Genomic DNA, 11,911 nt, shown 5'->3' on the forward strand with positions numbered 1-11,911 from the left:
CTGTCATTAAACTGTATGAAACGTGCTGCAGTGTGCTGCACTGCAGTGTAAATAATACTGGAGATGCTAGACTGGGAATATCATCATCATGAAAATAACGATAACAACAACAAAATATGAAATTCATTGCAGAACACACCTGCAATTATGAATAAGCAAAGCAAAAGGGATGGAGGAATATAACAATTGTAACTTCAGACCTGTATTTATACATACATTTTATATTATGCCACTTTAACAGCACCACATCAGTTTATGATCTTCATCTATTTACTCCAAAATATATGAACACCTAAATATCACCTGGATATATGTCTGATTTTATTTTTCAGTTACTACCCATCTACTGACATCTGTGCTCATTACTGACACCTCCAATACTGACGCTGTTAAATTGGATAGTGACATTTCAATATTTTTACATTTTGACTAAAACAGTTATGCTTTTCACTGATAGGAAACCTGGTGCTGCAACATTTCCACAAATAGTTTATAAGCAGAAACCGTTTGGTTTCGATTAAGAGAAAGTTTTTCTGTTGCTCAGGGGACACGAAAATCCCCTTCCTGGCAGTAAGGCATCTAAAATGGTCCAATTTAGGGAGACAGGGCGATCTCTGATATGGATCAAGTGCCATCTGTGCCCAATTTACTTTCAGGTCGTGGATTATTGAATTTAATGATATGGGTGATTATCGACGAATGCTTTGAGCCCATTAGGTGGTCGTGTGAAACACTAATAGTGTTTGTGTCACGTGTCTGGCTGAGAGACTGGGGGACAGACGCTTTAAAGACCGCGCTCCGGTCATCTCATTCAGCTGCAAGACTGACAGACAGAAGCAGAGGAGCCAAGTCCACACTCCGAAGGACCATCAGCACTAATCCGGTTTGATGAAGCTTGAAGACAAGAAGTAGGCTAAACTATGCGAAGTTCCTCTCCACACGCGTAATTACGCACGTCGGTTGTTTTCCTTCTTTAAAGCTTTCTGTATAAAGGATGCTGGAAGCCAAGGATTGTGGAGTGACAATGACGTCCAGTCACAAAATTTCATTTTCTATAATTGATATATTGGATCCCAACAAATTCAACAGCAAAAGGGTGAACGAACTTTCCATCACTAAGGAGAAGTTTCCTGTGCCAAACGCAGAGGGAGCAAGTTTGGAGTCGGACAGCACTGCAAGCGGAGACTTCAGAGTTGAGCGCACGAAATCAGGTAGAGAAAACTCACAATTTTAGAATTATTGTTCAGCCTATAGATCAAACATTTACATGTAATACAATTTTGGATTTTTTTTTTTTTTTTTTGTTGATGTGCCAATTATTACATCCAGACTTCCTCACGTCCAAACTCCGTAAGATAAGAGCACGTGAATAAAATTAATCTTTACAATGGGATCTTACAACAAAAAATAAACTTTTTGCTGGGTCTAGACTTGCATCTGCAAACTAGACGCTATTTTCTATCAGATTTACTGTCATCTCTGTATGACCTTTCCTTAATTTTCAAGGCTGCGTTTTCCTTTCAAGGAAGCCACAAAGGCTTGCTCCCAGAGCCCCAGCGTGTGATTGGCACTGGGACAGGCAGGCCAGATAATTGTTTAAATCGTCCCATTGAGGATGCCTCTGCGCGCTTTGATCGATATCCCATTACTGCATCCTGCATATCTCCCTCCAGCACCTTGCAGGTACAAACTTCACACCCCATCCATGTCTGATCCTAAATATCGTTCGATTAAAACTTCCCTTTAAATAGATGACATTTATCGATCCGCCCGCAAATATGAAACTCCATTAGCACGTCACGGCTGAGGTGGCGGAGCTGGATTTAGACGGGATTTCTTTCCGCAACATGACATTTGAGGCGCTGTGTGGTTTATAAATTATTTAAGGATTAGTGACCAAGTCTCCCCCTCCTCTGAGTCTTTGCGCCGTTTCGCTCGGACGACGTCAGTATCCTCATCAAACACTTCACAGATGTCAACCGTAGGCACTTCTGTGTTTGGTATTCAAACCTCAGTTCACACTGGACAAAAAGGAACATCATTGCACAATGAGGATAAAATTTCTAACTCAGGTGTGTGGGCCTTCAGCTTTTACATTTGACACGAGGCTTCTGTCTTCAGGAGCTGTCCTCAGCACCACGGCCAATTCAGCACATTTGCTTTTAGGCCTTTTCCCTATTAATCAAAACGAGACACATGACAAATTGCAATTTTCTATCTCTATTTTACTTCATTAGCAATTTATTAAATAGGTCCATCACTGGATCGACTTCTTAAAAACAATGATTTAAAGTTCACCTTGAACTTAAGCCTATTCCAGCCAAGTCAAGCCGTAATGTCAAAAGCTGCTGTTATCTTTAGCAGTTGATTAAAGCACTTGATATATTTCCCTGAAAAAGCTGTTGCCACTTGAAGACGAATGGATGGGTCAGCCACCTCTGTTTCAATGGCTGATAACTTTCCTAACAACTTCAATTTTCACCAGGAAATTAAATACTAATAGTAGCCTATCCCTGACATCAAGAGATTCCTCACAAGATCCCTTAGATGTTGAGTTTGCTGCAGAGGTTTACAGGCTGTGAACTAACTGCTCTTTGTTTGTTAACAGGGGAAGAGACAGGAGATGAACACTCTACAGCCTCCAGACATCATACAGTTGTGGCGGACCCTCTTCTGCTCTCACCGCCGGCTGACACAGAGCCCTGTCTCACTGGGGAACAGGAGGATGGAGAGTCAGCGGTCACCCCACAGGTCCCCTCCCCGCACAAGCGGCGGCGCCCGGACCAGGCCTGCGCCAAACCACGGCGCGCCAGAACAGCGTTCACTTACGAGCAACTGGTGGCACTGGAGAACAAGTTCCGCGCAACTCGGTACCTGTCTGTGTGCGAGAGACTAAACCTGGCCTTGTCCCTGAGCCTGACCGAAACCCAGGTGAAAATTTGGTTCCAGAACAGGAGGACCAAGTGGAAAAAACAGAACCCAGGGGCGGACAGCACCTTGCAGCCCGGCTCCACCTCCCTGGTCAATGTCAGTCCAAACCCGGCCACCTGTGGGTCAAGCCCCGCCAGCGCCAGCTTCCACCAAACTTTCCCGAACTTCAGCTCTGGGAATGTGATCTTTCACACGGCCGGTGCTGTTCCGCTTTCATCCACTGGGGGGCTCCTGCATCCCTTCATGTCCAGTGGATTCGTCCAGCCGACTTACTTTAATCCACATTTATGAAAGAAGCCAAGACTGACATGTTGCAGCTGGTGACACTTTTACTGGGACAAAATGACTAATCAGCTGAACTTTTACTGCCCAGAATCATCGTGACTGTTGCATTAAGGCCATATCATGTTCTACAAAGTGAGGAGGAAAAAAGGCACCTGTTTGTACAAGGTTTCTTGTTCCATCCTGATATTATCCAGCTGGTTTATTTTGAAGAGAGTTTTATTACCTCATTAAAGTCTCAGTCTTTCCAGTAATTCAACATCATAACAAAAGGCCAAATGTGTGATCTCCAACTGAGCCCAACAATTATCGAAACATTTATGCCACAAAGTTCTGTCAAACCTGCTCCAGCATGCACTGACTGACTGTCACTGTGTTTGCTGAAACACCTGCTCACACTGTGTGTTTGTATAACAGCTCATACAGTATCATTTTCTGCATCAGTGTGTTTTACATCTCAAACTGTGGCATATTGCAACCATCCAATACCCAGCTGTGTTTCTCACCTCTCAGAGAACAGCACAGCTCACTCTGTTGCCATTAATACATTATCAGTGTAACTTAATAAAAAAAAAAAAAAAAACCCAACATAAAACATCTGTGTGTGGCTCGTGTGTTACAAAGTAAAAACATTTCAAATGTGGATGAATAGCGAGACATTTTGTTTCCCGCTTAACCTTAATTAGGCAAAAAGTGAAATACAGTAATAGGTAGATAATGGAGGTAGATCATGTCCTTGTTAAAGGAGCCATTGGAAATGACTCATGCTGCCATCTCCTGGTCAACAAGGCTGAGCTTTTACCAAAAGTAAATCCAGAAAGCTTATTAATGACTGTTTGACCAGAGACTTAAGCCTCTATGGAAACAAGTCTAATTTTAAATCTTAACAGCAACACAGTCAAGAACAAAATAAATCAACTTTAAAGCAGCACCAAACACATTCTATAAAGTGGCAGAAAGTAATAAAATACATTCCCCCTCACACAGTGGATGGCTTATAATAAGTCTATAAAACAGTAAATAATTTATTAACTATTAATAAAGCCAATAATTGCAGGCCATAACCACTTTGTGAGGTACTTGTAAGATACTCGCGGGTTTTTATTTTTTGCTAGTTGTTTGTTACTTTACATGCAAAACATATCCGGAGTTTATGGTTAATATGCTGCATTGTTATTAATTAAACAATACCAAACTAACCCAATAGTGTGTACAACCAAGTTAATGTATGAATGATACAAAATCAATAATGTAATATATGGGCACCACTTTCTAATATAGCACCATATTTCAGGGTTTACAGGCTGTAACCTTACTAAAGGTAAATAAATCAGTTACTAATGCTTTATAGATCAGTTATAAGCCATTAATAAACTTTTGAAATCATCCTCTTCCATATTTTCTTTGTCTTTTTAGTTCACTCTTAAATCCATCACCCGGAAGCCGTACACAACGGGGGGTTCAAAAACTGACCTGAAACAAAAAAAAAAAACTTATATTGATACCTTGTGAGGGACTGGAAACCTGTGACCCAAAACGTGATTTATTAGAAAATGAGATATCAGAGATTAGAGCTAATTAATTAAAGAACAAAGTGTCATGCTGGAGGATGATTTCCCATAACCTGGCAACCCGAAAAGTTGTTCTTCTCAATGGCCTATAATGAATCTATAAAACATTAGTAAATAGTTGATCAACTATTAATAAATCCATTAACTGCAGCTCATAAACACTTAGTTGCCAATAGGCCTACACTGTATGTTTATTTAATAATATAATAAATACATGCCGCTACTAATACTTGTCTATTTTAACTTCAGTAAACTTTTGAATGCAGGAATTTTACCTGAACATTTTACTATGAATACTTCTACCACTGGTTATACTGTATACTGTCTATTTTCACTTACATACTACAACCACACAGTGTCACTATTTCATTTTCTTTCTGCAGACACTAGTGTCATAATTACACACTAACTGATCCCTTGAACTATTTATTGAAATTTAGGACATGACCTTATATAATAATCAGTATCTTCTGGTTTATTCACATATTTCATTTAATTATTATTTTTCAATAATCTATCATATACCATATGTTTTCGTTTTGGGAATCAGATTTGTTTTTGTTTTTTTTGAGAGTCAGATTATTTTCTATATATTTCTTCATCCCTTGGTGAAATGAAGTCATATATAAGGCAATCATTCGTTCCTTTTTGGTAACAGCATGTGAATGAAACACAGTATACAAGGGAAAAAAGACAAATTTGTAGATGCGCATTTTCAATAGGGCTTGTATGCAAATACAGTATATTGTTTACACAAAGAGAAACTGAACAGTGAAGCCGCAGTTAATTTCAGAACTCCATTTAATTCTCTGTTCTATAGGTGTAAATGATTCTGGAGGATACACTACTTCTATTACAGCTCATTCGTGTGCTTCTCTACCTTGATGTGCAGCATAACTGATGTAATGTATCACACACTGAGCTGAAAGAAGCCAGCCAGCAGAACAAGACAGACAGAAAGAAAGATTTGGTACATGTGCTACAGACAGTGTGATCAGTGCAGAGGACTGTGATAGCAGAGCTTCAAACCCGCTTTCAAGCCAGTGTCATTAGTTGACATCTTTCAAGGGTTTGTTGTGCTTTCACTACTTTGAGCTTAGAATACACTGGTTGAATAAGAAGCTTCTGTCTATATGGGCAGACAGTGAGTGTGCAGCTGCTGGAGGAGGAGGAGGAGTAGAGCAGACTGGGATATGGTTGGTAGGCAATTTTCCCCTGACATCAGTTTGACGGTGAGAGAGCTGACAAACATCCTTCAATTAGATAGAATTTTCTCACTGCTGTCAAAACCTGTCGCTAAGGTGCTGGTGTTAGTGTACTGGCAATTTTACAGTTCCCTCTCTTCTTTTTCCCCAGATGCATACTTTTGCACATGCTCTCTCTCTTACTCACACACACAACACACATTAATAAAAATCTGGTATCCCTCCATTAAGATTTGTTTGTAATGACTAGTGCAAATGAATGCCCCCCCCCCCACACACGCACACACACACTCCCTCCCTTTTGGTTCAGTGATATTTTTCATTCCAACAAGGCCTGGCATGCAGCCGAAGAATTTGACAGTTTTGATCAATACTCCGGGGAATCAGGCGTAAGGAACCCATCCCATATTTTGGCTTGAGGCAACTGTTATATGACAATGTGATGAATAATTTTGCAAGGTATCTGAGGGGGGTCATTTAGGTCTGGGCGAAGAGGGCACGTGTTTAAAATTCATGCTGGAGAATGCTCTGGGACAAGGTCAGATGTTAATAGTAACAGCCTTTCATGCCTGTGTGTACGTGTGTGTATGTGTGTGTGTGTGTGTTCAGTGTTATGTGGGGAAAATTCCATCTACAGCCCCTGTTCGCTGTACTTATCTTTTGCAGAGAAACGAGTAGAAGGCTTGAATAAATAAAATGGAGCTGAGGATTTCCTATTGTGTGTGTGTGTGTGTGTGTGTGTGTGTGGGGGGGGGGCTGTGGTGAGCTGTGGTGGTCCACAGGGACTGGCATCGCTTCCACTGAGGTTCACGGGTCAGATGAGGATAGCGGGTGGTGGGTGAGAAGATATATAAGAAGAGAGAAAGACAGAGGTTTCCAGGTAGATGATCGTGGGAGTGTTTCATAAGGATACAGCCATAAAAATGCTGAAAATGGCCAGTATCTGATTCCCTCTGATAATTTATCGAATAAACACACATTACATTTTTATCTGTCTCATACATAAATCAGCACTTAGTCATTGACTCAGCTACAAGAAAACAAGCTTTAATGCTGATTTAATCCTAGAAAGGTCAAGTGCCTGATTGGTTGCATATTTGAATTTAATAAACCTCTTAAACCTGCATTAACATTAACACTGTATTACCATATGAAGCCGACATAGTGAACTTAGTGAGCATCCAGCATGTATGGAGCAACATTATCATTGATGTGGAGTCATGTCTGTGTCCACCTGGTGAACATAAGTCCAATATTCACTCTTCTTTTAGCTCTGTTTTGGTCTCTGCCTGCTCCTGAGGAAATATCTGGCTCTTTAGCTGAACTTTGTCTGCTGCTTTGTGCTGGGCAGGCAGTGTAGGGGGGGTTTATCACTGAAAGTAGCTGCCTGTTGGAAATGACACTGATAAGAGCAGTGAGACTGAGCCAAAATATTAGAGCGAACCAAAACAAAAAGGTGAAAAATGCTTAAATGCTCCTTAGAGCTGAGGGGAACTGCAGAGTCCTGTGATCATACTCAGTGGGTTTGTCACCATGAGTTTCATCTTTCATATAGGAGTCGTCATGTGATCCATTGTTAATATAAAAATATTGATTGTAGCCAATTTATCTATAACAGTCCTCAACGAACTTGTGCTTATTATGTAACATTCTGTACAACATTTGATTTTAATCCACTTACAAAGGGCTTTCAACAGCAACTCAAAGTCTTCCTCCAGATAAATTTCACGCATTAGAAAAAAATGGAAACAGCTCATCTGTCATCATGACCTTAAGAAACTCCATCTGCTTAAACACATTTATATCCCTCACACTTTGTTTTTAACAACCAAAGTAGGTTTAAAAAAAAGTTTAAAAAAAAGTAAATCAAAAAGACCTAAAAACAACTCTTAGCGAGTATTACAGTTGTGATTGATGAACTAATGATTATTATGTCAACCATTTTAACAATGGATTTGTCCATATCCAGAGCAGCTTTAAAAGCAGCTGTGAGGATTCACCAAGTTGGTTTATTTATAAGCCACAGTGGCAACAGTTCAGATATTTGCACCCACACACATCATGCTACTGCTGCATATTCAAAACTCTGCTTTTTGTTTGTGAACATCATGCAATTTCATTAAGCTCGAGACTCCTGTTTTGCAAACTTATCATTTTCTAGAAAGCATTGATTCTTCTATATGCTGCAGAATAAATTGCAGCATATACTGTAGTGGGTAAGTAGGTTTAACAGACACTAGATCTGTTGTGGTTTAAAGATTAAAAGGGCATGCTCCTAATGTTTATCTGCAGCCAGTTCTGAGCTCTGTGAGCTCTGGCTCTTGTAAAATTTATCATATCTTACCAACTTCACCAACTATGAATCAATAGGTGTAATACAGTAGAATCTGTGCTGTTTCAAAGCATACACTTTTTTGTATTTCTGCTATGCTGTTGGGAACGCTGCTGCCTTGCTTAGAGTGACATGAAAGCAAAAGCTAGTCCTGGAGACTTTGCACACATCCTGCATTTGCTTGAATTGCTAGAGTTTTGCCTGACATCTCTCTTAGATGCTTTGTATTTCAACTGCATCCTCCAGCGCAGCAGGGACCACGGCCAAGGCAGGGGGAGATAAAACTGATTTCTTCAGAAGCAAGCGGCAGTCAGTCGGCAGAAGGAGCCAACTTGTAATGGTCTTTTAATCAGCTGCAGAAAGTGAAAGTCAGGTTGAGGTTTAAAGGAATGGTGGGGGGTTGGGAGGCGGGGGTCCTCCGAGGTTTATGGCTGTGACTGTCAGAAATAAGCCGTACTGTACCACTTCATCTCTGGGTCAGTTCAATGACAGGAAGTGGAAGTCATAAAAACTTAAACAGCCCCATTACCAAGAACAAGACTTGCTCAACATCCTTCCACAGTCATTTTGAGCTGCATGCAGAATATCTACATTGTGATTGTAACACCAGCTGTTTCCTTTGGTTAAACCCAGTTTAAATCCTCGAAGCTAAGACACAAATTACCCAAACGCAGGACAGCTACTGCGCTTGAGAAGGAAGAGAATTCCTAATGCTTGACAATCCAAATGTTTCCTTCTGTTTGCCTGCAGTCTGTCATCATTTCAGCTGTCATCTCCAGCTGTTACCACCCATTAGGAAAAAATGTAAAGAAATGAAATCGCCAAGTGTTTAAAGTCAGTCAGTATCCTCTTTTCTGTATTCCTAATTAAATCAGCGTCTCTGTTTGGTGTATCAGATTCTATTTTGACTGGTTTCTGTCTTTGTATTTGCCTGAGGGAGTACAGTGTGTTCAGATTTTCAGAGAAAGTCAATATTTTGTCTCATTCAGTCTGGGTTTGGCCTCTCTCATTGATTTGCTCCTTTTATGATGAACAATGTGGTTTTGATAAAGCTATTTCTATAGAGAACTACCTCCCAAATTGAGAAAGTTCACTGTTAAAAGCAGAAAATTTAAAGTGGCAAAACAATTAAAGAAGTCCAATTGAGCTACAGGAACAGCAATTATGATTTAGAGTTAGACTCCAGGCCTAATCTCACTTCAGGGGAAATGTTTGGATAACTTCCCACTTTGGGTTTTTGCTTAAGACAATCCGGAAATGGCATGCCAGTGTGTGAGCAATGTCTTTGGATAAATCTATGGCAGGCAATGCCGATTAAGTTCGTCTGGTCCATCTTTTCCCCCTTCCTCGCAAATCTTTTGACTTGATGTGTTTCTAATCCTTGCACATGGGCCAACTTAGACATGCTGATGTGATTACAAGATCACTGGCACAGGAGTCAAGCAGTGGATGAAAAAAAAAAAAAACAACCAGATTTTCCAAGGATAAGGCCTTATGGTTTGGCAAATGATTTGTAATGTGATTTAATCATGAGTAAAATGAAAGGGGGATTCCAGATTCTTGAATCAACTTGAACTCTGAGCTGAACTGACGGGAGTGTGTTTCCCATCTGCACTCTTAGAGGGGGAGGCTGTGCTTAACTCTCATAACAGTGGGCGCTTTAGTATAAAATCACTCTACTGTCTGATCAGCTTGGGCGAATGACAGACACGTCATTAGTTAAATCCTCCGTAGAAAAAAAAAAAGTTGTACTTGTGCAATAAATTTTGTATGAAGACTGGTTGGTTTTCAGTGACGATAAATATTGAAAATCCCTGCCCAAAAAAAAAAAAGATGCTCAGGCAGAGTCTGGGTATTGATATAACCTCTGGTCAAAACAAAGCAGTAAGTCCTCCAATAATTGGTGAACCTTCCTTGCACTGCCGATCACTGTTTAATATTCTCTTCACCTCTCCTCTCCCCAAACACTGCAGCTTGACCAGATGTGTTGTTTCACAGATCTGATGCATTCAAAGGTCAGCTGCACTAATAACACAGAAGAGGACAGAGTGCTGTTAATTACAGTCTGTCTCAAAGTCAAAGACCGCAGTGCTGAAAGAGAACTCGTCCTCCCTTGTGCGCGCACACACACACCAACACACAAACCCACACAAACGCTCATTAGAGGACATTATCTCGCATTGGCTGCTGAGTGAACTAATGGCAGTCTAATGAACTCTTTTGCTGCTGTTAGATTTGGGTAAGAGATGCAACAGTCTGCCCCCCTCTCTCCTCTCATGCACGGATTCTGCAAAGTAGAATTTTTCAATCAAAGTTAAGAGAACCATGTCTCAGAGCGCTGATGAAATTATGATTGTTTCCGTGCTGGATAGTAAACACTCCAAGAAGAGCTGACATCTATATATTTGACTCAGACACTAAATGTTGGAAAGGCAGAATTGGAGGCAGCAGAGAAGAAAATTTCAGCTTTTTTAATGAGCCTTGCTTTCCTTCAAGGATCTCCAATAAACAGTATACATATATAAAAAAGACTTTTCACTTTGTGGAATACTTCTATAGGCTTTTAAAAGAAGTGTCTATCAACTTTTCCAGAGATGACAGAGGAAGCTGTGCTACAAACGCATTCTAACTATAATATTAATAAAACTATTATTCAATATGAATGACAACCAAAAAAAACATAACCGTTCACACAGCCAGAGCAAAACACTAAAAGAAAGAGAGGGAAAACTCACAATTCCTCATTTAAAGGATGTTTGTTTTTTGGCAGGAACAAGTCGAGTACACAACATTGACATATAATCACCTTTGAGTTGATGCAGTTGTTAGTAAACAGTTGCTAATTGAGACCTCCAGCAGTTTCGGAGCAAAATTATCATTCATTTGGAGTCACGTTTGCTGTTCTAAGTCCAATATTCACTCTCCTTCAGCTCTGTTTTTGGTCTCTACCACCTTCTGGGGAAATATCTGGCTCCTTAGCCGCAAAATGCTCCATGGTCACTGACTGTTAACTTTGTCTGCCATTTGATGCTGAGCAGGTAGTGTACAGTGGGTGAAAACAGCTGAGAATGGGTTGGCTGCAGCTGAACACGACTCGGAGTGGCGAGAGTGAAGATTAAATATAAATCCGTTAAGCGGAGGGGCTAATTCTCTGTAGGCTCATCACTATCATCACTATGTTAAATATTATATATTGTAATTTGATACATTGTCATTAGACGTTGAGATATTTCACTAAAGTGTCAACTGTGACGCGAGAGGAAAAGTCAGGGAATCACAAAAGCTATGATGGTGATCCACATCCACATGAATGGCTGCACAAAATTTTATGGAAATCGATTCAGGATGTTTCAGTCCGGACCAACTCACCGACACTCCGCCATTCTGACAGTGATAACATCATTTAATGGTGTGTTTGAATATGACTACAACAATTAAAACAAACGGCATCTGATACATTCAAACTGATCAAAACTGATTCAGGTAACTCTGCAGGGACATCTATCCGTTAGACTCAGTTCATACCCACAGCTTGTGCATCTCTGTGTGATGTGAATAAATCGCAATCAGTTCAACAGGAATTAACAGCA

The 11,911-nt window shown here is 40.3% G+C and overlaps 1 protein-coding gene across 1 annotated transcript; it reads left to right on the plus strand.

The window, feature by feature from the left end:
* Window positions 1–994: 994 nt before the first annotated feature.
* On the plus strand, window positions 995–3,222 carry nkx1-2 (NK1 homeobox 2). The gene is made up of 2 exons (XM_022763866.1): window positions 995–1,211; window positions 2,621–3,222. The coding sequence occupies exons 1-2, from the start codon at window positions 995–997 to the stop codon at window positions 3,220–3,222; spliced, it is 819 nt and encodes a 272-aa protein (XP_022619587.1).
* Window positions 3,223–11,911: the final 8,689 nt, after the last annotated feature.

This window comes from Seriola dumerili, unplaced genomic scaffold (assembly GCF_002260705.1).
Source record: "Seriola dumerili isolate Sdu_G_001 unplaced genomic scaffold, Sdu_1.0 BDQW01000478.1, whole genome shotgun sequence".
In the NCBI taxonomy this organism is placed as follows: Eukaryota; Metazoa; Chordata; class Actinopteri; order Carangiformes; family Carangidae; genus Seriola; species Seriola dumerili.

Bases quoted from the DNA above. Each gene is read 5' to 3' on its own strand.
- nkx1-2 (XM_022763866.1), top strand. From the start codon at position 995: ATGCTGGAAGCCAAGGATTGTGGAGTGACAATGACGTCCAGTCACAAA. The intron at 1,212-2,620 runs GTAGAGAAAACT...GGGAAGAGACAG, and splicing joins AGTTGAGCGCACGAAATCAG to GAGATGAACACTCTACAGCC.